Genomic DNA, 23946 nt, shown 5'->3' with positions numbered 1-23946 from the left:
GAACTCTACTTCTTTAAAAAAATGTACGAACACACACGTCAGATTTAATTTTATACCATTACATCATAGGCTTAACAAGCAAAACAACTTAACCAACATTGAAAACCTGTCTGCAGGAGAAGTTGTACGTACTACTCAGCTTTACTTGTATTCATTCATTTATTCATTTGCTTGCTTTGAAAAGTTATGGAGCGGATGTTCAATCATCGTTTCATTGCAACCATAATAATCGATTCATAACGAATTAATAGAAGAAATTTCCGGTGACGTGTCATACTGAAAGCTGTGAGCTTTGCATATACAAATATTAAAGAAATGACAGCAATAACTGATATATTGTTATAAAAGAGGGAAAAGGGGAGAAAAAAAAAAGAAGCACAACGGCTCGTTAACTCTTGATTTACATTTACAAAGAGTTAAAATGAAATGAGGAGGAAAAGCGAGAAAAGCTTTCTTTGCCGAATTCATGGATCGTCCGCCGCAACTTCAACAATTGTACGAAAGTTACGACTGGAGGCTTCAAAATGATTATCTCTATCGATGTCGAGTAGCGAAAACAAAGTTTGGTAGAAAGCGCCGTTAATGAATAGCTTCCTTACTTAGTGGGAACTTAAGATCTTTATTTAAACTCTTATGGGTGGCACATGCAAGCTTTCATATTCTCATTCATTCTCATTCTTGTTGGGCCCGTACTTGTACATTATTATCGTATATTAATCTCTTCTGTTATATGCATTATGGATACACTAGTTTCACTTAACCGTCGGTTATTACCACGCCATTTAAATATTTATCATATAGTTTAGTGCAGTTTTTTCTTTTCGAATGCAAGAAAAACAAAAAAAATTTATTTTGTTGGGTTCACGAAATGTGTGTATGTGTGTATGTGCGTCAAAAATCTCTTCGTTATGTTGCCCAATTAAAACAATTAATTAATAAATGTGAGAATATTAATTAAATACATTAATGTCGTAAGCCTGAGAGAATAGCATACAAGGCACACATTATTGAGTAGATTTAATTATTTGGTGTAAGAGAAACTTTAATAACTCGGTTAAACGGTTTCAATTGTATGAAGCGTAGGAAAGAAAACGCACGCGTATGATTTAACTATGCGTCCTAAATGAACTTCATGGTGTTCCAGAGATTCTCAAGGCAATGTTAAGTTTAAGATATAAAGACAAACTTTGTGGACCACTCCCTTTCCTTAGCATAAGTTTGTTGTAAAGTTGTTTTTGTAACACTGCAAAAAGTTTATCTACACCACACCACACCACACCACACCACACCACACACATCAGCAAATTACTGACCTCTGAAGGCAATTGCACTGAACCCTATACGAGATTGCAGTTTCCGAGTTTTTCGCTTTATTTCGTTAATATTAATTAAGCAATTAGCCAGGAAATGACCTCAACTATCAAAGTAATTAGTGAGATAGTTTTTTGTTTATTATTATTGTTGCTTTTATTGATGTTGTTGTTATTATCATTATTATTATTGTTATTGTCTCGTGACTCGGATACTTTTCTGCTGGCTGCTGATAATGCAGATGAGGCCACAAAGACATTCAATGCTATAAGAGGCCGGAAATTAATATGATTGCATTAAAAACATACAATTACAGTGCAGTAGAGTCGAAAGAACTATGAAAAAATATAGATATATGTGAAGTACAAATATACATAACTAATAACTGATGGCGTAAATATTAACTTGAGATTTTCTAAATAATTGCAGGTAACGCAGACGCATGGCAGAAGAAATATGTAAATAATGCGTCTAAGGTGAGCTTTACTTTTAATTTCTGCCGTTTCTTTATTTTCATTTTTTTTTTTTTTTTTTTTAATAGCTACGTGGATTTGTTCGTTTGTATGTCAGTAATTGTTTGGTATTGTTAAGCAAATGTTGTCAATGTGTTCTTAAAGTGTCAGCAGTTTTCTATACAATTGTTGCTGTTGTTCTGTTTCTGCTGTTGTTGCTGTTATTGCTGTTTTGGTTAGCTACTAAATGACATAGTGTTGAATGTCTAGCTGTCCGCCTGTCTCTCTGTTTGTCTGTCTCTATGTCTGTATGTCTACTTTTACGGCCGTTGCAAGTAATTGTGTTATACAATAAAACTTTTTCTTTTTCTTTTTATTTCTTTTTTCTTTTTTTTTTTTTTTTGTTTTTGCTTACTTTTTGAAGACATTAAGGTGCTAGCATAACAGGCAATTTTACACAGACTACACACCACCAATCAGCTTAATTAAACATTAGCAATGACAAACTTTGTGAAATTGCTACAACAGCGTCAACAATACAGCAACAATTGCCACTGCTTTGACTATTGCCTGCCTTTATAGCAAATGGCTCAGGCAAATGAAGCTTTTTTTTATTTTTTCCTTATGTTGGACCACCATGTCATTGATTTCCGTTTAAAATTGGTTACAAAATAAACAACTTGGAGGGAAAGAAAAAAAAAAATCGAAGAAAAATTCAGTAAGACCGTCGCTGATCTTAACAATTTATGCTAGTTTTCAATGGAATTGAACCTCTACCGCGACACATACGGCCGTTCTAGCATCTTAACTCAACAAGTAATTGCAGCTGATGGCCTGCTTTGTGCTCTTTGTTAAAATTGCATAAAAAAATGAGAGAGAAAAAAAAATAAAGAAGAAATAAAACCTAAAACTCTAATTTAGTCTAGACTCTTGAATGCTGCGTAAAATTAGAAGTTATTTTTAGTTATTTACATAAATTTTTTCTTTTCGCTTCCTTCGGTAGAACATCCATCATTTTGCAATAGTAACGAAAGAAAAAAAAAGAAACAAACAAATTATGAATTTATTCATTTTATCATGCGGTAAAATCTTTACTTTTTCACAATATTTCTCATTCACCTTGTATCCGATTAATTGATCAATTTTTGGGTTTTTCTTTTACTTATTTTTTCTCGTGTTTTTTTTTTTTTTCTTTTGCAATAGCCACAAGGCTTACATATGGAGATAACGTCTCATTCCAATTGAATTGATTAATTATTGACGAAGAGGCGTGACCAGTATTGTAAGCTATAAAATTTAGTTTCATTTACATATTTACGTTTGATCATTTTTGTTGTTGTTTTTTTTTTTCAATTCACCAACAACGATACAAAGATTATGAAATTCTTGCAATTTTAGATCGTGTGCGATTAGTTTTGGCGTTGCTGTTAGTTTTGTGTCAGCGTTATTTGAAAGGATGTCAAATGAACTGGTCTCACGGAACTGGATTAATTTCAAAATGAGATAAAAAAAAAGAAAGAAAAACAACGGCAAGGACACTTTATCGCCTAATACCTTACAAATGCATTCAGCTATCATATCAAATGTCGCGCGCGGCATTGCTTTCAATTCGGGATACGATTGCGACAAGTTCGATGCATAACGCAGGTGTGAACACATGTTTCGAATGTGTCCTTTCAGTAGTCGAGTAGATCGAAGACAAGCCATGACAAGTAATATTTTGAGCGTTAATTTTGTACAGTCCAGCCTTTTCTTTCCTTTATTTCCAATACATTGGTCGAGTATAACTAATTGATCACATGCGTTCCTTTTTTTTACAGTTCATGATATCATTATGTACTAAAATCTGTTACTAACTAAAGCCTAAAAGTCTTTTCGATTCCCTGCGGAGTGAGCGTTTTCGCCTATGGCTCTCTGCCATGCAGGCAAAGGCGTTCATATCTCATTTCTCCCCGTACTATCTCTCCAACATATACGTTTTGTCTGGTGTTTAATAGCTCATACGTAGGGTTTATTCTTCTCAGGGCTACAACATTGGGCAGGCGATTTTTAGAATTCTACTATAAGATCATATCTCCAGTCTCCTGACTTTAATCGCCATAGTTCTAGACCATACGGAGCATTTCATGAAAAAACTCACGTAACCACATCTCAAAGGCATCCAGTCTGTTGATTGTATTGATTTTTAGTGCACATGATATCAGATGAAAAAAAGCATTTCATGAAAGGAAGGTGGAGGGGTAAGCCATTTTCCCGGCTTGTTAGAATTCTTCAATGCTTTGTGTCCGATATTTAAGCCATTTGTATTCTTCTTCTTATTTCTACATTGCATCGTTCCAGACAAAGCTCGCTCCAAACTTCCCCTCCCCATATGCATAAGGCACAGACAGACAATTAGGTTAATCTAGTAGATTTAAGCGTTTAGAACATATCAAAGACATGCACTAGGTTAGCTTTATTAAAATTTTTTATAAAAAACTTATCGTCTTATGTATAAGGGGAGGGCAGCGAGGATTTCGGCAATGGCGGGACCTACAAATAGTGATGAGATTTGTGGTTTTTGATAGATTTCAGCATTTTTCGAAGCGTACCCGGAGTTACGTAATGCCTCTGAAAGTTGTTACGACTCGGTTTGGCGCTGCATGCTTTCAATGCTTCCGCTGTAATTTTGCATACGATTTACGGGCAATGACTTGGCTTTTTCGTTTTTCTGATCGTATTTAAAGGCTTAGTTTGCTTATATGTGCTTGCTTTGTATTATTTTTTAATTTGAATGCTTATCTTACTTGCTTGCTTTTTATTTCGCGATAAACCGTAACTTAGCAAAAACCTTTTAGCGAAGATACAACCCATAATAATGTGGGTTATCTTGGTAGGCGATCTTCACTTCACTTCGGTGAAATGTAAGCCAATTACTATTTTTCTAAAAATATACAAACGCAAGTTGTTGATCTGCTTTAGGAGATAACTTCCAACGAAAAGGTCGCCAAATTCCAGGGAAAGTCTTTGGACGAAAATAAAATTTACCAAAACAGATTATGACATAAGTCTACAAAAAAGTTTCGTGAGACTAACAAGCACCAAATACAGTGGGACTGTGTATTGAGTAAAAGTGATTTTAGACATTAGTGCTTCTTACCTATCACATCCGTAGTTGGCGAAATAAAATGAAAAGTTTGAGTACTAGTAGCGCAGTAATATAGTAAAAGAAATAATAGATTAGTATCGAAAGCCTATGCATTTAGATAGGTCACCAGTGATCAGACTTACTCGGATATGAATAGACATGATTTTTCCTAAAATTGTTGCCATTGAGTGTGATTGTGAAAATGTTTCTTATTTTCATTGTCAAACCATTTTTGTAGCAGTAAGGGTTTGATATTCCCTTTCATTTTCGAAAGCTCTTTATAGGATTCATTTCCGCCAAATAATTAATCTTATAAACGTGAGATAAGCTTTATTTAAATATATCTATGTTCAATATGTTTGCCGCAGAAATATTGAATTCTTTGCATTCCTTTTGATTTTTCATCTCATTTTTTCAATACCACTTTAGTTACAATACTAAATGACAATACCTGCGAAAATAACTTGATCCGACCAATATCTGACGGCAAGCCTTTTGAAGCAACGTTACAAAAAAAAAAATAAAAATAAATAAATAAAAGCTAATAAAGTGAAACACAATATTTAAGTAAATTTTCAATAGCAAGACGCGACAGTAAATGACATACTCGTAGCCATAATAAAAGAAAAGAAAAAAAAAAAAAACAAGAGAAACTTAAAAAGAGGAGCTTAAGTTATTGGTTAACCGGCTGGCAAACCGACCGTCAACGATCATGTGTTAACTGTGCAAATAGCCTGGTCAGACTTGCTTCACGTACACGTTGAAGTTAATTTTGTGATGCCATTGCTTCTCCGGCTGCAATTGTCTGCAATTAATACCATTTCAACTGACGAAGTGATTGCAATTAATCTTCATTAGAGTAGCTAAGAACATTTCGTTTTGAATTTAATAAAAAGAAGTTTAACGCTTTTTTACTTGTTACGCGAAGTAAGGCGACCAAGCCAATGGGATTTATAAATAAAACAAGGACCATCATACAAAATAAAAAGAGAGAGAGAGAGAGAGAGAGGGAGAGAGACTAAGGAAACTTATGCAATGAAACTAATTAATATGGGAGAAGAATTTGAAAGAAACTCGAAACTAAACGCTCATCATTCCTTAATTTGTACCACTCTTAAGTATACGATGAAAGCAACTTTCTTTTGCGGTTTTTGTTCCATTCGCTAAAATGTCTCAGTAATGTATTCATATAGGAACTCAGTCATGATTGATAAGGTTTCAGTTCATACTTGCTTTTTTTCCTTAAATTTAATTCGATGATTACCTAAGAGTGCTTTCCGAAGAGACCAATTCAAATTAGAAGGAATTTATTAAGATATAGACAACGTCGCCTCTGACATCTAACTTATTTTGAGATTCTTCTCTAATTGTAGGTAAAAATTTCAATTTGTTCTGGACTAGGGGCTGATTTCAACTGCGGACCAATTGCTGTTACGCTAACATTCGTGCTCTGAATAACACCAAAGACACACCACAGCCAAGGGGTATTTGTAAACTTCACATCACTTATGGCACGTGGTATACCGATACAACATCCAACAGGAGTTGAGATACATTCACGTTTTATCATACATATCGATTCGAAATCAATTTGTGAATCATTTTCTGCATCGATCTAAGCTACAAACTACAGGTCGTAATTTTTGAGGCTTTTTACTCCACTGACGTGCCTTGACCCAAGAATGAACTCAATTGAAAATCGTTCAAATCGGACTATTCTTTCGATCACTTCCTAAATAACGCCTAAGTTTGCAAAGCCATCTTATGAATAACTGCATTAAGCGAAGCGGTGTAATGACGTATCCCTGTGTAACTGTAAAATTGTTTAGCTTGGTTGTGTTTCTCTTCTGACTAGTGACCAGTCGCCGGAGTACGCATATAAGTAGATTTGGATATGTGGCAATGACGCAGGCGGGCCATTATGCATGAACTGGTTCCAGTATTTGCGTCAATCGAGAACATATGTTACATGATAAGATAAAAAATTCGTCAATAAAACACGCAGGTATCACGTTGATGTCATCTCTACGAGAATATTCATATTATTATGCGTAAGCCTTTTGTTTTGCAGTGGCGTACATAGCGTTGACTTAAGAAGTGCTATGACAATCCTTTCTCGCGGAAACAGTAGCTTATCGATGACATGTTAAACTGAAATGGCGTCGTTAGCGACGCCGCTATCGATGACCCTCTTAATGAGCTCAAACCGTGATGTCCTAAGAAAACCATTTTGCAAATGACTCGCACGGAAAAAATGCATCTTCCGGTAGGCCGGTGATTACAATGACAAAATTGATGAAATGATGTTCGCATTGTTGTCTGACTCATCGCATTTTCCGTCTACCTGTTGTACAGCCACTAACGTCTGTTTGCAAAACTCAAAAAGAAAAAGATGTGCAGCGCCTGTCGTTGAAGAAACCAAAGCATTTTTTCGAAAGCCCAATTCTTCTATAAAAAAAAGCAGCGAAATTTTGTGATATCTTTGAACTAACCATGTCATTTCCGAATAAGAGTTTCTTTCTACTCGCAGGAGTAATGAACCGATGTATAGAGTGATGTATTATTAGGAGTAAACAAAAAACCACAACTGATAGAAAATGGCATAATCAGTACAGCACTGTGTCGGAGAAATCACCCCATCATCTTCATAACTTACAGAACAAATTCCTTGCAAACAATTTTGGCCGGCGGAGGGAATTCATCCATTTCTTGTTCCCCGATATATAATCCTGCGATAATCGAAGAAAAGTGTCAACATCATCTTGACTCTTGGCGCTGTTTTCTCGGTCTTGGCTCGATATTTGCACGATACAGGTCTGCTTATGCGTTTCATGACGGGTACAGAGTTCTTTGCTCGACAAAATCACGTATTATAAAAATCGTAAAAAGCTCTTTTTCTACGCTCTTTCAGAAGCTCTTTTTAACAACGTCTCTGAGGCGAAATTTGATATAGATGTCTGTCACAATGCTACCAATTTAAAGACTCTTGAGACAAATTCGCCTTATTTTTCGGATACAGTTTAGACATGTATTAGGCGTTTTGTAAAGATCATGCAAGAAGAAAATCTATTTGAATTCTTTAAGAGCAGCAGACGAGAAACAGACGAAAGTAGAAATCGTTATAATAAAAATTTTTAAATTAATTTATTTTTTTTAATTATTTACGTGTTATAAAAAGCAGTGCTTTTGACAAATTTATGTCGCAGTATATAAACCCATTGAATTTGAAATAAAGCCTGGTTTAATAGAACGCCTAAACTTTTGAAAAGCAATAAAAACACACACGTATAAACATAAACCTTAATACACTTATAAAAGTTTCTTATGATTTCTTATAATGAAATGTCTCCTTAAATTACAAACGAATTGACATACACACATACACACATACACACACACAGAGAGTGATGCAAACAGACACACATATGTAAACACAAACACAAACATGCATTGTGAGCTTTTAGTTGAATATTTGAACGATTTATAGGTTTTGATATGACGTCTGACTAAATTAATAGTTGATATGGTTACCATTAGGCCTATACCTATAGTTTATATGATCACCTATGTAAATGCATGCGCGTATTTATATGTTACATGCTTAAGTTAACTACTTGCTATTTACACTTTACATATGACGCAATCACTCGCTCTCTGCACTAACTACCACTTTAATGTTAGGTAATAATAAGCAATAATGACGCATAGACGCACTAACGCCTATATCTGTATGTATATTACTATAGATATATGTATACATATATCTATATATATATATATATGCAATAATAAATAAATATTTACATTTATATGCGTGTGACTGGATGTAATTTTGCATTATATTCAGTTGTTGTTTGCATTGCGTTTTTGGCTTTCACTACATGTTGCTATCATTATGAAAACCTATTAAAACATGCACTTGTCTAAAAGTAATCTACACACTCGTACTTCCACACGCACATATGAAAAGAAATATACGTTTAAAATATAAATATGCCATAAAATATTAATTTACTTAACGCTTAATTACACCTGACAAGGTGATAAGTATTTTAAGAAATTATATTAAAAAAAAGACACACACACACAGTATATAAAATATATATAAAAATTAGTATGATTTTGGTTCCAATTCCTTACTGCATTCAACTCACTTTTATGTTTAATTAAAAATTTGATAAATCGTTTACGGTCTTCGTAGACCGTTTGAATTCAAATAAGCTACACTTACCGGATCCATTGCTGCCAAACCAAAGGGCTACTAAATCCTCACTCGGTGACGTATGATAATGATTACTGTACAAGTAAGGATTTGGATAATCTAATAACATACGACGGGAGGACGGAGAGTCAGCTGGAATTTAAAAAAATAAAAGATGGCAAAGATAGTCACAAAAAGTCCTTTGTGTTTATGTGGGCTTAGGGATTCAGGTGGGGAAGAGAAAAAAAGATCTTACCTTGATGTTGTGCTGCATATTCGGATGCCTTTTGTAGATTTAAGCGAGGGCGAGGTTGAGGTTTCGGCAAACTAACCTGTGCTTGTGAAGTGCTCGTGTGCGATTCACTGCTGCTTATCGAAGAGGCGCTAGTTATACTTGTATTGGAAGTTATGGGTATCTGTTGATGGCCTGTTTGTGGATTCAACGACGAAGAATCCAATAACAGCTGTTGCACTTGTAATATATCGACATATTCATCTAGCTCGGCAGAAGGTGTAGCCGTAGCCCTATTTGAAGTTTGCCCTACGTAGCTACCACTAGCGTTATCCACCGCTTGTGCCGCGATGTGCGTTGGCGTTGTATGAGGGTAATGATGTAAATAAGTTGATGACGCCGCTGTTGAGTTCGGAGAATAAAATCCAAATTGAGGTCCTGATTGAACTGAAATTGTTGGTGGTGGTGGTGGTGCGGGAGGTGGGGCGGTAAATTGTAAAGGATTACGCCCCAAATTAAGCAAAGGTGTTGAAGGTGTATTCAGACTATCTGTTGCCGTAGATGAAGAGGCGGTTGACAAATTTAAAGTATTGGATGGCGTAAAACCATTTGTTGTTGTCGTTGTTGTTGTTGTTGTCAGTACAGTTATGTCGTTAAGCGGCGACGGTGTCAGCACATTTGCGGTATCGTTTCCACTAAGATGTTGATGACTGTGATGATGATGTTCACTTTCGCGACGCATAGCTAACAACATTTTTACGTTCGCAAATTAAATACACGTTTAATAACAATAACAACAACAACAACGATGATAATTTTATAATAACAATTAAAATTATAATTAAATTATTGTAAAATGGTGTTAACTTCATAGATAAAGGACAAAATCAAATGAACACAAACCAATTATAAAACAAAAGACAAACGAAAAAGACGAAGAAGACAATCACATTTGATGCGAAGTGCCATTGCATGACACTACCAATAATTTCATATTTCTTAAAACACTTCTGCAAGACTTACGTAAACAACTCTAATTCATTTTAATGTTTTGCTAGATTCACAAATTTTAAATTTTCACGATTTCGATGTTTTCACTTTACCTAACAATCAGTCTTTGAATAAATAATACGACGAAGCGACGTGCACGCGATCTGCAAAAAAACAGCAAACAAAAGTAATATATATGAAAAGTTTGCATACACTGCATTTATATATATATATGTGTTTTTAAAAAAATTTATTGTACAGTTGGTTGGTAACGAAAATGTCTGCCAAGAATGAATGAATCTCTTTAACTGAGACCATAAGCAATTCTCTTAAAACAGCCAGCTCTACAATCATTGGATAAGAGGCAAATTCTTTGATAAGTTCTTGAAAACTCAGGAGCGCTTAACGCAGCTTAGTCTTGTAAGGCATAAATTCATTCGAGTATACTCTTCAGCCTTGGGATTCCTCCCAAAGCGACTTCTTTTTCCTTGGGCCCTATTGGGAATGTAGCTTGGAAAAAAATCAAATCTTCCTCTACAAATATTATATATCATCTACTCTTTATTTTAGTTAATTTTACTTTAACTTGTATGTCTCCGAGACTTATCTATCCAATATGTGTCTCCCCTTCTTTTTATGTCTAGCAATATTCTGGGATCACTTCGCTCTACTATTGTGAACTCATTTTTATTAATTGATAATTCACTTCCATAACAGTCAGACAGCTCTGTTTTGTCCTTATCACGATTTCCCCATAATTATGGATTATCATTTACTTGCCCACGCACTCCGCTGGTCGGTCCCATAAGTACAAAACGGAAGTTCGTCTGGCTTGTCCTTACTCTCATTGACCAAAAGTTCGGCCTTGTCAGGCTTACTCTTCCCTCAATCGAACGCAACAAAGCCGGCTTTTGAGTGATGGTAACCCTGTACAGATGAAATATTTTTTGTGCGATAGATAAGGGCCGCGCGCATAAACAAAAATATTCAGAAAATATTCAGAAACTTCACAACGGCCTGTAATAAATTATTTTTCGCCAGATACTATTGAAAATTTATTTTGTACCGTAGCGAGAGACTGCATAAAAAGTCGTCAAAGTTTTACGCAATTTCGAAAATGTTATTTTCAAACAAAATAAATAATTAAATTACGATCGGAAGCAATTTAAGAAATTTTAATTTCTCTAATACTCCTCTCCCTCTTTATACAAATTTATATAAGGCATAAGGAAAAGTTGCACAAAACAAATCGCAAAATATAAAAAGCGCGTAAAAAAAACCGTACTGAAAGGAGGCAGCTATATTGTCTATTTCGCGTGTACTGCTTTTTACGGCCAGGTTTCCAAGGTTTCCAGGGCGTTCTTTAACATTGTCTTTAAAAGGCCGCCCGATACTGAAGTATAAAAGTGAAGAAACATTTTCGTCCTCCTTGTTGTTGGATTTAACAACGAATAGTGCTGAAATCGTAATGCTAAACAGGTAGTAGTAAGTAGAACATAAGTAATAAACAAGTAAGAAAGTTATATTCGGCCAAGAGGGTGCCAACAACAAACGCTACACACACACACACATACGCACACACAAACACACTTGGCTTAATCAATTGAGAATTTCACGCTGATCAAGAATGTACTGAATGATTCTTACATGCGTTATGAAAAAAAAAAAAAAAACAAAATGAGGATGGGGGGTATACATCCTCCAGTGGTGGGTATAAAATAAATTGAAAATTTAGTAACAGCATCGAAGAAAATGTTCACAGTTTTGCCCGGAAACGATTACTGGCCTGCGTGCAGCAATGAGAAGAGATAACATTCGCGATTGCATCGATAACTCAAAAGCAGCGATCTTCTACGTAATCAGGATCACCTACTAAGAAACGAGAAGAAGAACTAGTTGGGTGGTCTAGTGTTTCCTGCTGAACAAGAGGTTTTGACAATTTTTCGATCTAACAAAGGAAAAAATTAAAATTTATGTTTATCTTTCTGCATTGTCTCCTCGTAAGTCTATCCGCTTTCGCCAAAGATGCTTCCATGTATGGCCAGATAGTACTTTGTATTTTTCTCTCCAAAATCGTTAACAATGAAAATGATGAACTTTTGATTTGAAAGAAATTTCTATTCCCCAAGCGCAACTTCAAGCTGCGGAAAAATCGACGCTTGCGGACGGATATCTTCACTAAGGAGAGTATTTGAGCAAAGCCTCCCCCGACGTGCCGTAAGCCTTCTCATGCTGCGATCGGTTCAATATATGGAAAACTCTTCCTCGAGACATGTTCATAATCTCTGCCATCTCTCCAACTGCAATTCGACAGTCATTTAATACCATTTCGTGAAATTGGGTGACATTATATTAGGTGGTTGCAGTTGTTGAGCGCCCGAACCGTAGAGTTCTCGTAAACACCCTTCTATTCATGCTTAGTTGCCTAAGGGCATGGCTTTTCAATAAGGCATAGTTAGTGACAGCCCGATACTCAATTTTTTTCACTTTCCCAAAGACACGCTGATCAATTCTGCTTGAATCAGATCGCAATTACAGCTCGATGTGGCTGAAAATTTTGCGAATATTTATTAGCGAATTTGTGCTATCATCATATTCCTTAACTTGTATAATAAGTGCCTGCCCCTCTCATGCCTGGCTATCGTGCAAAAGATTTTATACGCGGTGCTTTGGATGGATACGTGAAGAGGAAAAATTTTGCAAATATTTAGTAATGTTCTTGGCTGCTTTACTCATAAATAGGCCAATTCATACGCGTCTTCAGCACAAAAACCCTAATCGGGTTGAAATCTTGGAGCTTAAAGGTTTTCAAACTCCTTTTGGTTGGGAGGCAACGCGTAATACCTGCATAATGTCTTAGAGTCAATTCAAATTTCTGTTTTGATCTTTTTAAAACAAATTTTGAGTGATCTTAACATCTGCAGAATATTGCAAAGGCGAGAATAAGAAATTAACTAATGCATGTCAAAATGCGCCCACCTTTCCGTCTGTCGTCTGTGCGATGTCTGTCGTAAAAGAGTCTTGGCCGCAAAAATTGAGCGGTTGGCAAATATAGGGTGAGCAGAATCGGTCGCAGGATACGCTTAGAGTACCAAGTGAGCCGAATACATCCCTGTTTTCGAAAGGGAGGAAAATTGCTCCTTTGGATCATTACTTGCCAACAACTATCCTCTAATCGATGCGAAAGCAACTGTAGAAAAATGGAAAAAAGTGGGCACGCCTACTTAATACCACAGTGTATTAAAATTTTATTCGTTTGTAAAAACCGCATACAGTAAACACATTCCTAGCCAGAGTCACACATGGAATGAGCCTAAGCGTCTGCCCGCGTTAGTCTCTTCTACTGTCCGTCTGTCCAGGACGCAGCGGACGTGCCTTCAAAGCGATAGAAAATGGAAATGCCTTTACCTTTCGGGGTTTTTCTTCTTCTTCTTCTTCTTGTTACTCATAAACTACAACAGATACACGATATAAATTTTCAGTTTCATTCTGCAAAGTCAAAAAAGTGTTAGCCGAGTGACTCTCGCCTAATACTATAGAGTATGGAAATATAGTTTCCTCCTCATTTTCGGACTTTTTTAGGATAACAGTGATGTGCATTAAAGATTCGGCCACAGCGGAATATAATTTTCTCATTTGCGTTTTGTTTTTTTGAAGTTGCCTTGATGTAAGCTTGATGATCTTTTCGCTTTGCTCTTACCTGTAAAGTATTTCAAAACCAATCAATTCGTTAAGAATTATTTCGCTAAACGATTTATTTCTTATTTTTTATTTATTTTTAAGTTTTAACTATTTATTTACATTTTTGTTTTCTTCGTAACAAACACACACAAAATATTTATGAACAAATTTTATTATTCATCTTTTTATTTAATTTTATGGGGAAACACTTTCGTCCACATTCAATGCATTAAACAACACATCAAAATTTCAAAATTTTTTTTTTTCTAATTTTTGAATTTATTTTGAAGGTGTAAAAGACTCTCAATTGTAAACAATTACACATCTAAGCATACGAGCACGCACACACGCCGGCACGCACGCACGCTGGTGGTGAAAGAAAGATTTCATTTAAAAAATTCATTTTATTTTCGGTTATTTTTTTCATAATGTTTTCGCGACCGACGGCTTTGAATGTTTATGATATTTCAGGCGATAAAAGTAAATTAATATTTTTCTTGTTTTATTTTTCAAAATCATGTGCGAATAATAAAAACCAACGGTGTATGAAATTCTTTGCTTCTCTAAATTCTTAATTATATTTTCTTCAACACACATACGCGAATATACACAAGCATCTATTTACTCATGCTATTTTATATAATTTTTATTATTTAAATTTCCTGCAATTTTTTTTTTCACGTTCTTATAAATATGCATATATACATATATATATTTTTTGTTCTAATAATTTCGATATTATTTTAAAAATCGTTTTGACGAAAATTTGTTTATTTAATGATTTTTTTTTTTTTTTTTTGTCGATTACTGCTGTAGTGTATTGTAAAACAATAACTAAGATAACGACGACAACGACGACGATGACAGCGAGATGAGACGAGACGAGACGAGACGAGACGAGCCGTTGAGCCGCCAAGTCACTACTAGCTGTTGCTGCTGGCCATGTAGCCGGTGAAAAATGAAAATATGAAAAACGGAAAATATTGAAAAGAAATTTGCGTTTTTATTTGTGTCCGTCCGTCCGTTTCGCGAATGAATATGTGCGATTGCGAGCGAAATGTGCTCTTATTGCTGTTGCTTTTATTAATATGTTCCTTTTTGTCTATATGAGTTGCGGCAATAAACACATTGTCGACGGCTACACAATAACAACTATGACAAAACACGACCATTACAATTACAATGAATGAATTGCTTAATAAAAAATAAAAAAGAAATGAAAGCGTATAACAAGAATTGTATGAAAGATACCGAGCAATCGACGATAATAAAGACAGCAAATCATTTTGTGTGAAAACGATGACGATATGATGATGTTATTAATGATAAACTTTTTCGCATGCAACAACTGATTTTGGTGGAAAAAAGCGCTTCATACTCTCAATGTCCGGCGAACATTGCAAACACGTAAAAATGTACAGATTTGAAGGTAATTATCTATGTGGGAGATTATGTATAGCTTCTAGCGTTGAATGTACTGCTCAGCGCACAATAGCTAACCTCTTTCCATCTGTGTTTACTATTGTCGTTCTCTCTCTCTCCCTTTCTCTCTTGTATTTTGTTTTCTAGTAATTAGTCGCCAACATGCAGCGGTTTATATGTTTGCTCAATAAAAGCAGAGCAAAGCAAAAAAAAAAAAAAAGAGAAAAGTCAGTCTAAAGTGTTTTCATAGTATTGGTAAGCATTATCAAGAGAAAGTTATGATCACATGTGCTGGTAGATAAATCATTATTTAAACGAGAAATTAAAAATATTTTTTTAAACAATTTTGCATATATATATATATTACTTGCCTAAAACGGAATGTCAATGACGAGTCCATGGGAACAGTAAACGAAAATAATTATTGGTGCTGTCTAAACAGGTTTAAGTATCTTTACTTATCACAAAGATGGCGTTCTTAAAAAACTTGTACAAGCTGTACAATTTCAAAACCTTTTCCCATTAACTAAGGGTTTGCGAAAAGAAATAAAAGTCCTTTGAAAGAAATGTAGTGCAGTTTGAAGGAAACAAGTCAAGGCTCACCTTAAAGCAATTTTCTTGTTAGGATTTCGTTTAAAATTACTACAGAACTGCTCTCGGTACGTATGTGTGCTCTCTAAAGCAAATGCAAATTAAATCACTAATACTATTTTCTGGCTATTGCTACATCATTTGCAGGTGGCATACGCTCATCTCCACTATAGATACCTTTCAAATTGCTCAAGCATTCATGGCTCAAAGATATCCAATCTCTATGCCTGTCCATGTTTTCTAAAGTTTACTGAACCGGGCTTATATATCGTGCTAATATAATATATGATAGATAAATTCAGCACATTTTCTATCTAATGCTGCATTAGTTTTATGATTCGTTCAACAATGTGTCGCCTTTCGACTGCCTGCATATAACTGAGACATATGCTGCTATGCTTTGCGAGAATATATCAGTGAGGGAAATAACGAAAGTGACAACAAAACATTTATTTACCCCGAATTTAAATTATTGCAAACAAGGTATGGTCCTTATAGAAGAAGCATTTTGAAATGGTTACATACAAACCAATGCATTCAATTTTGTGTACATACGCAAAAATCTGGAATGAACTCATTATTTGTGTTTTGAACAAGTAAAGGTAGGGAAATATTAATAGATATGGACTGGTGGTAATAACCGTTTCGGTAACAGTGCTTAGGCTCCTCGAAGCCCTCTAAGTCTTTTCACCGTTTCCTTATATATGTGGGCGTATTCCATTTATGTACATCCATTAAACCACACATCAACCAGGAAAACCGCTACAATGGGAGGCAAGCCGCCATTCAACAGTGTACACCACTTCGTTTAATATAGCTATTCGTACAACGACTTTTCAAAGTCAGGTATGTGGAGTTGCCGAAAAGTGGTCCGATCTGAATCATTTTCACTAGCGTTCATCCTTGATCCGAAACACGTTGTTTTACCAAATTTCATTGAAATATCTTTATAATTTACCGCCTGAACGCAAGAATTAGAAACGCACAGACGAACGGATTGAGCGGAAGTGATTCTACACAAACCGGTACAATAAAAGGTGGGAATTTTCGAAAATACGTATATACTCCTACGTAAAATTCCTCCTTTTTACGTTTTATTCCTAATATCCCTAGGTTTAGACCACCTTACCCTAAACAGTGTAAGGGTTCGATTACAGAACTAAACGAAGGGATCAGAAAAAGATTGAAGTAAGTTTATTTCAACTGTAGTAAGAGTAAATTAGCATAAACTCTTTACTTACGTATTAGGCTTAACCGTACATCATTATAACTCCAAACCAAAACAAAAAAAAAAAACAATGCAATTCTCACAATGCATACGGAGTATGCAGCGAAAAAATGTACAAATAAAAACCTGTGGCTAAACTTAAATGTCCCTAAAAGGCCCGCAATGCATGTTGTAGGTTAGGATTTAAAAAAAGAGCTCCAGAGACTATGGCGTTTACGTCTTCGTACGGCTTCAGGCCGCTGTCCGCTGAAGCATCTTTGACCGCCATCTTCTCTTGAAAGCCACTGCTCGACCCTCATGCCACGAACTAATTTTTCGGCTATAAGCTTTTAAATCATGCAACGATTACTAGATTTTCATCTGATAGTTTTATTGATCCTGCTGCAGACTAAATTCCCCCTTTATTAGTTATTTTTTCTTTTATGTTTTCATCAGCCCTTCGATAAATAGCCTTTGTTCCATGATGATGGATAGCGATGCCGAGGAAAGTATAGAGAATTCGTGTTCATAGCTGTCTTTACACTTTGGAGAATATCGTCTTCAACGCAAATAGATGGTTTTCATACATAGGCATATCTGATCAAATATATGATTTTCGTAACAATATGCTTTTAATAGCAAAATTTTTGAGATTTTAGTTGGCCATGACTGCTTGCTTTCAAGTAATATGTTAATAGCCCTTGCGAAGATGGGTGAGATCAAGTGAATTTCGCTGTAACAAAGAACTTACTATCCTAGAGCAGAGACATCCCTTGTTTTGGTTGACAGGTGCAACTGTAGCATGCCAAACGTTTTTTCCCATCAGCTAAGAGCTGCTTTCTTGTTTGGTCCGGTAATACATTTTTTTCGAGAGACATATCTAATGTACCTCTTTCTCCTCTTAGGATTTTCCCGAAGTAATCTACTACAAAGGGCCTAAGAGCGCTTTCACTTTGTCGCGTCATTTAGTCTCTTTCGCCCGTTTTGGCGTAAATTAAAAGTTACAAGTCACATTAATTTCTAGTATAAAAAAAAATAAATTTGGCGATAGTCTCTGTGTAGTCTTTGTTCTGCCCTTCAACATTTGACCGTAAAATAAAATTTTGACATTTATATGACTTGAAACGATTGTGTTTATTTATTTTTCTTCTTCAATGTTTACCTTAAAATTTTCATTCGGCAATAGGAGAAAACGATAATGGAATAACCTGAATTCGAAGTAATTTGTATGTGCATGTATGTTCGCTTGCATGTATGATACGTTGGAAAAGGTCATAAGGCATGTAAATGTTAAAATAACAATTCCCTACGCTGCCGTAAATGCTCCCTATCCCACTTATAATGCCCAGACTCCGATTATCATATATGAGCGTGTGTTCATACGGCATTTGTTCTGGCGTTTTTGCAACTTGTTGAATGTTTTGCTTTAACACTTTTACATAAATACACATTTATGTTTATGCTGCTTAAGTTCAAAAGTTATACTCTGTAGCAAATGTCAAAACACCTACGCACATATAAACAGCACACAAGATGCTAAAAATTTAATGATAATTTTATAATGATGAAAAAAGTGTTGCTTGTTTTCCCGTTTCTTTGGAAAAGTTTTTTGAAACCGAATGAACTCATATGAAATAATAGAAAAATGTGCGCGCACGTGTGTGTGTGTGTGTGATGATGGTCGGGGGGTTGAGATGGGATAAGCCCGGCTGTGTCTTACAGGTCTCCATGGAGCATAATACGTAATCATTCTAGGAATAAAAGAAAAGAAATCCACACTTACACACTTACACACACTCATGTCGATGTGCTGCGTTGTCTTCAGGATTTCGATATAAAAATTTGTTGAAGTATAAAGAGGCATTTAGTCTCCTGCACATATTTCTTTACTAAAAAAATAAAAAATGTTTAGGCGTGTGTGTGATAATACATACACACACATATATAATTCATTCTATAGAGTTTATGAATGAATTTGCAAAGCAAAGAAAAAATAGAAAAAATTCAACTTTTATTCAATGAAAAGCTTCACTCATTGAAGTCAAGCAGAGGTGGAGTGTATTTCTTGTGAAGTAAATGAAAACAAAAAAAAAAAAAACAATTAAGCTTTCACTCGCGTGCAGAATGAGTGTAATGCTTGAAAAGCTTTAAAGTTTTCTTGTTTCTTTCAATATATGACGTCATACATTTTAATTAATCATTAACTTAAGAAACAACTCGTGAATGAATGATTGGTATAAACACTAAAACTGTTCCCTTATTATTAAATTATTTCGCGGCATTTCATTTACGCCACAGACTTGGAGATCGCTGAAGTTGTTACAAAAAAAAGGATATTTAATTTCTACAATACAAACTGACTTACTTAGGGGACGCTTCCATTTACTTGAATTTAGGGTGAAACAAACGTTTCCAATGCTGATCCTTATTATGCGGTTTGACAATAATTTCAACTCAGAGCTTTTTTAACATTTTTGGTTATTGGCATTGTGTCAATGACTTTGGCAACATTTCTGTGAGCAAGCAGCTACATATCCACGTAACCCTTCCAAATCTTGTATCTTCGTATTCATATGCTCTCGACGTACCGAACTTCTGGCATACAACTTACATTAATCGCAGTATAGACACAGGGTCTACTTCCTATTGAATTGTCAAGTTTACATCGTCCTCAAAGAAATAAAGCATATTTTGCCTAGAGATGAGACTTGGATTGATGTCCATTATTCTGAATTGCAGCAACCGTAGGGTGAATCGGCTCTTGTTCAGTTTCGAAGCAGTTAAAATAACTAACAAGCACACAGAAGTTTTGGTATGAGAAAAACTTTTTGCGAATTGATCACTTTCACACCGAAAAAAACAATGGGAAATCATTAACCCAAGGCCCCTGGTCAATTGTCAGCAAAACAAGGAACAAGCATCTTGGTTTAGAAAAGAAAAGAAAAAGTCTCTCTTAAGACAATGCATTGGCTGATGGAAGTGGCCTTGTAATGGGAAAATGAAATGATTAGCATTGCAGAGCTCCTACTATATTATGTTGGTCCTCAAGAAATCTTGAATATGAAATGTTAATGTTCCGAGAAATCTAGGGCCTTTAAAGTGCGTTAACGACTTACAAGTGTTGTGACTTATTGGCACATTCATCAAAATCATCTATATCTCGACCTCATTTCTTTGAAACCTAAAAACTATTTTTCCGCGTCACCCGCATTGAGTGTTTGGGCTTTTGAAGAAAAAGGTTCGCTTGAAGAAAACTCTAGAGAATATACTGAAGAACTAATATATGTTTGTCAGATTCCCGAACAAAGTTTTTCTTTCTGTTCCTCTTTTATAAATCACGTTTTTTGTTGTACGAAGTAATTTTCATATCCAGTTGAGAAAGAACTCAGTAAAACACATAATAGTTAATAGTAAGGATAGCATATATATGGAATATAAGGCTTGTTGCGGTAAGTCTTTAGCAATTTTCAATTGATTGATCAATTGCTTGAACAATTCATTGATTGTGCTTCCCTTAAATGGCTGGGGAGTTTCGGAATAGCAAACTTTTTCCAATCTTTCCAATTGTGCCACGAATTCCTCTGAAATCTTGTAGTAATGCTTTCATTTTCATTTCGTATTCCATTGTCTACCGCACTTATCCGTAATACGAAGGGTTTTTCTACACAACCTAAGGTTGTTTTATAGCTTCCCTGAAGACCGCTATTCCAAATACGTTTTGCACTAAAATGGCCGAAGTCTTCGTGGATGCTAATACATGCGAAATTGAAAATGAATTCCTTTGTATCATCTTCAGAAAAGCATTTTGGAAGTTTTTCTTTTTGGTTAACTGAAAATGGAGGTTAAGTTGAGGAAACTCTGTTAACTCAATTATTGCAAATGTAGTTTTGCGTATATCACGAACGTGCCCACACTTAACTTGTTGAACGAAACATTTGAGGCAAGTTTGTTAAGAGATGGAAAGCCAAGCGCGTCGAAAAGCTATTAAAAGTAAAGCATCTCCCCTCAATGGTCGAGGGGCCAAATCTCAAATGCGATAGAGATCTCAATACAGCCGATGGTTTTAGATGTTAGTGCTTTAAAATTTCGGACTCGGAATTTATTTCTCTCACTAAATTAATAATAATAGTAACAATAATGAAATGAAAAGTCACGAGACCTCGAAACGGAATATTAATCGGAATACATTGAAGAAATTTACTAAATACAGAAAGCATGAAACGATTAATTGACAAAATCGAACTTTTGAATGAAATAAAAGGGGAAGAGTGGATAGTAAAGATTAAAGTAACAAAGACGTCAAGGGAGTGTTGCGAAAATCATCAAATTGTCGACGTTATTAATGGGGTGGTTATGAATTGCTTGGCAACAAAAATTTTAATTAATTGATTCCTCTGCAAATAGGAATCTGCCAACCAATTATCCGCTTCTCAACTTTGCCTTTGATTGCTGCGCACATATATATGTAAATAGACATACGTGCAGATTGAGAAAGCGGCATCAAGTGCACTTTCTTCGAGTGCTTACGGCACTTTCTATCTTTCTGTTGAACATTGATATTAGCGATATAAAAGCGGTTTTGCCAGCCATATAACTTAGTGCAGACGAAGTGAGGTCAACTCTTTTCAGCCAGAAGTACATATACGATAAGACATGTTGCATCCTGTCTTCTCCTAGTGGCAACTGAATTACCTGCAGCATTATTACCATGATCAAAACTGATTTTTTCTTTACGGATTAGCAGTAAAGGGTCAATCGGAAGATAATAAGATGCCTTTTAAAAGACCATTCAATGAAAAATATGTTGCTGTAGCAACAAAATAGGGAGTAAACGTTTGCTCTTTCTTGCAAAGGCACTCGACGAAATGTCGAAAGCGTGTTAACCTTATCTCTAGAAAGTCGGAAGGAGACGAATCAGTTGAAGCACAATTTCTCGCTTAAAGATTCTACCCACAGAACAGTTTCCAGAGAAAAAGAAAATCTAGATTAGATTTACTTACGTACAAGTGTTGCTTATGTAGTTAGTACTTACCCATTTTCTTAGCCTGGCAAATACATTAAGTACATGACGTCAATAGTGGGTAAATATTGCAGCAACGTAAACAATGTCCGCGATATCCTTGATCTTTTTATACGGGAAAGAAACGTTCCCTTAGATACGCCAGGAAACGTTCAAACAAAGTTATCAAGAGTGTCTGTTTGTGTGACCACTCGAAGTGATTGCACAGGAATAATCAACTAAAGTTGAACATAATTAATTATCGAAGAACGCGCACAAAGTTACATTATTTTGTATTTTAGTGGTTGAACTTAATTCACACAAAAAAAAAAAAAAAAAAAACCAAAAGCGAAACGTGAAAATCAACAAACGATCGTAAACAGATAAACGTACAGGGAAAAGTACACGTATTCCCATACGTAGAAGAAGACATGTAGAGTTGTTGTTCTAAGTTAATAAAGATGATGATGATGACGATGGTGATGATGCTATGAATATAAGCATTTGTTGTTGTTACTATTGGATTTGGTAGTTTTTTTATTGGTACCAGATGACGCTCATACACTCGCTCACAGAAGTTAAGTACAATTACGCGTTTTATGTTACGACTTTTGAACATGAGTTAAACTGATGACAGAGAGTGTGTGGTGTTTCACTTTTTCAGGGAAGAGCCAATAAAACCACAAGCACGCGCTTACTGCACTTACTTACTTACACCGAACACCGAACACCGAACACCGAACTCTAGTAGTAGTTATTATTGTTGCAATTGTTGTATACGCGAATATATCTACGTAACAGTTAAGAGAGGGGATAGCTGAAGCCGTAGCTAGGTAGAGATGTACGTGGACGATAATGCGGTAGCAATTGCCTGTTAACACTGGGTGTTGCTGCTGCTGTCAGGACAAGTTCAAATATTGTCTGTTTGTTGGCTACCAATGAGATAATAATCACGCGTTACATTAAATCCGACGGTATTATAATTTTTGAAACAAAAAACTTTATTTTCTTTTTTAATAGAACCAAGATTTCAGAATTTTGATTGGAAACACGCTAAGCCATTTGTTTGCAACAACGTACGAAAAACGAATGTCTATATGGTCGCGATGACATTTGTGATTCCGATCGTCGATATATTTGGAAATTTATGTTTATTTAGAAAATTTGCATATGAATCATTTCAAGCACGCATTTCACTTTTATCTCAATTCTTACAATTCCTTGCGACCGAAGCTTTTCGTTTCGATGTATCTGCGTATTAATAAATTTAACGATTTTTCCGGTAATAAAAGTGTTTTGACTTCTTTTTTTTTTATTATTATATATATATATATATATATATATATTTTTTTTTGTGTGTATTTTTCTTTTAACGCGTTACTTTAACTTTTCTTCCTGTACGTGCAAAGTATCACGAGTTACTCAATCAGCGCAAACCTTCAAATAAGCTGCGCTGCGTTTTGCTTCATTCAACAATTCAACGCTCAGAGGCAGGCAGCATTGTGTGCTGTTTACTATGGATCAGCGCTACAGTTTAAGATTTTTCTAAACTGATCGTAGGCAGATCATCGCCTGTGTATAGTTGTTGTTGTTGTTGTTGTTGTTTGTCATTTTTGGTCATATGCTTGTATAGTATTGCGTTGTGTGGATGGCGTGTAGGCAAATTGTGTCTACGGTTGATGGTGTTGATCTTAGCCCAAGTCAAGAGCGCGCGAGCGCGCGTCAATTTTCAG

The 23946-nt window shown here is 35.4% G+C and overlaps 1 protein-coding gene across 1 annotated transcript in view; it reads right to left on the bottom strand.

The window, feature by feature from the left end:
• LOC119639337 (nuclear factor of activated T-cells 5) overlaps positions 1-22418 on the bottom strand; it is a 96175-nt gene extending 73757 nt beyond the window's left edge. Inside the window, exons 1-3 of the mRNA XM_038036640.1 lie at positions 22247-22418; positions 9348-10477; positions 9122-9244 (exon numbers count right to left, since the gene is read on the bottom strand). Of these exons, the coding sequence (XP_037892568.1) occupies positions 9122-9244; positions 9348-10077 (853 nt within the window). The 5' untranslated portion in view covers positions 10078-10477; positions 22247-22418. The remainder of the gene's footprint in view (positions 1-9121; positions 9245-9347; positions 10478-22246) is intronic.
• Between the last annotated feature and the right edge of the window lie 1528 nt (positions 22419-23946).

This window comes from Glossina fuscipes, unplaced genomic scaffold (assembly GCF_014805625.2).
Source record: "Glossina fuscipes isolate IAEA_lab_2018 unplaced genomic scaffold, Yale_Gfus_2 112, whole genome shotgun sequence".
Taxonomy (NCBI): Eukaryota; Metazoa; Arthropoda; class Insecta; order Diptera; family Glossinidae; genus Glossina; species Glossina fuscipes.
Note: the sequence above shows the minus strand (reverse complement) of the source record. Positions and strands in the feature narration are given on the sequence as shown.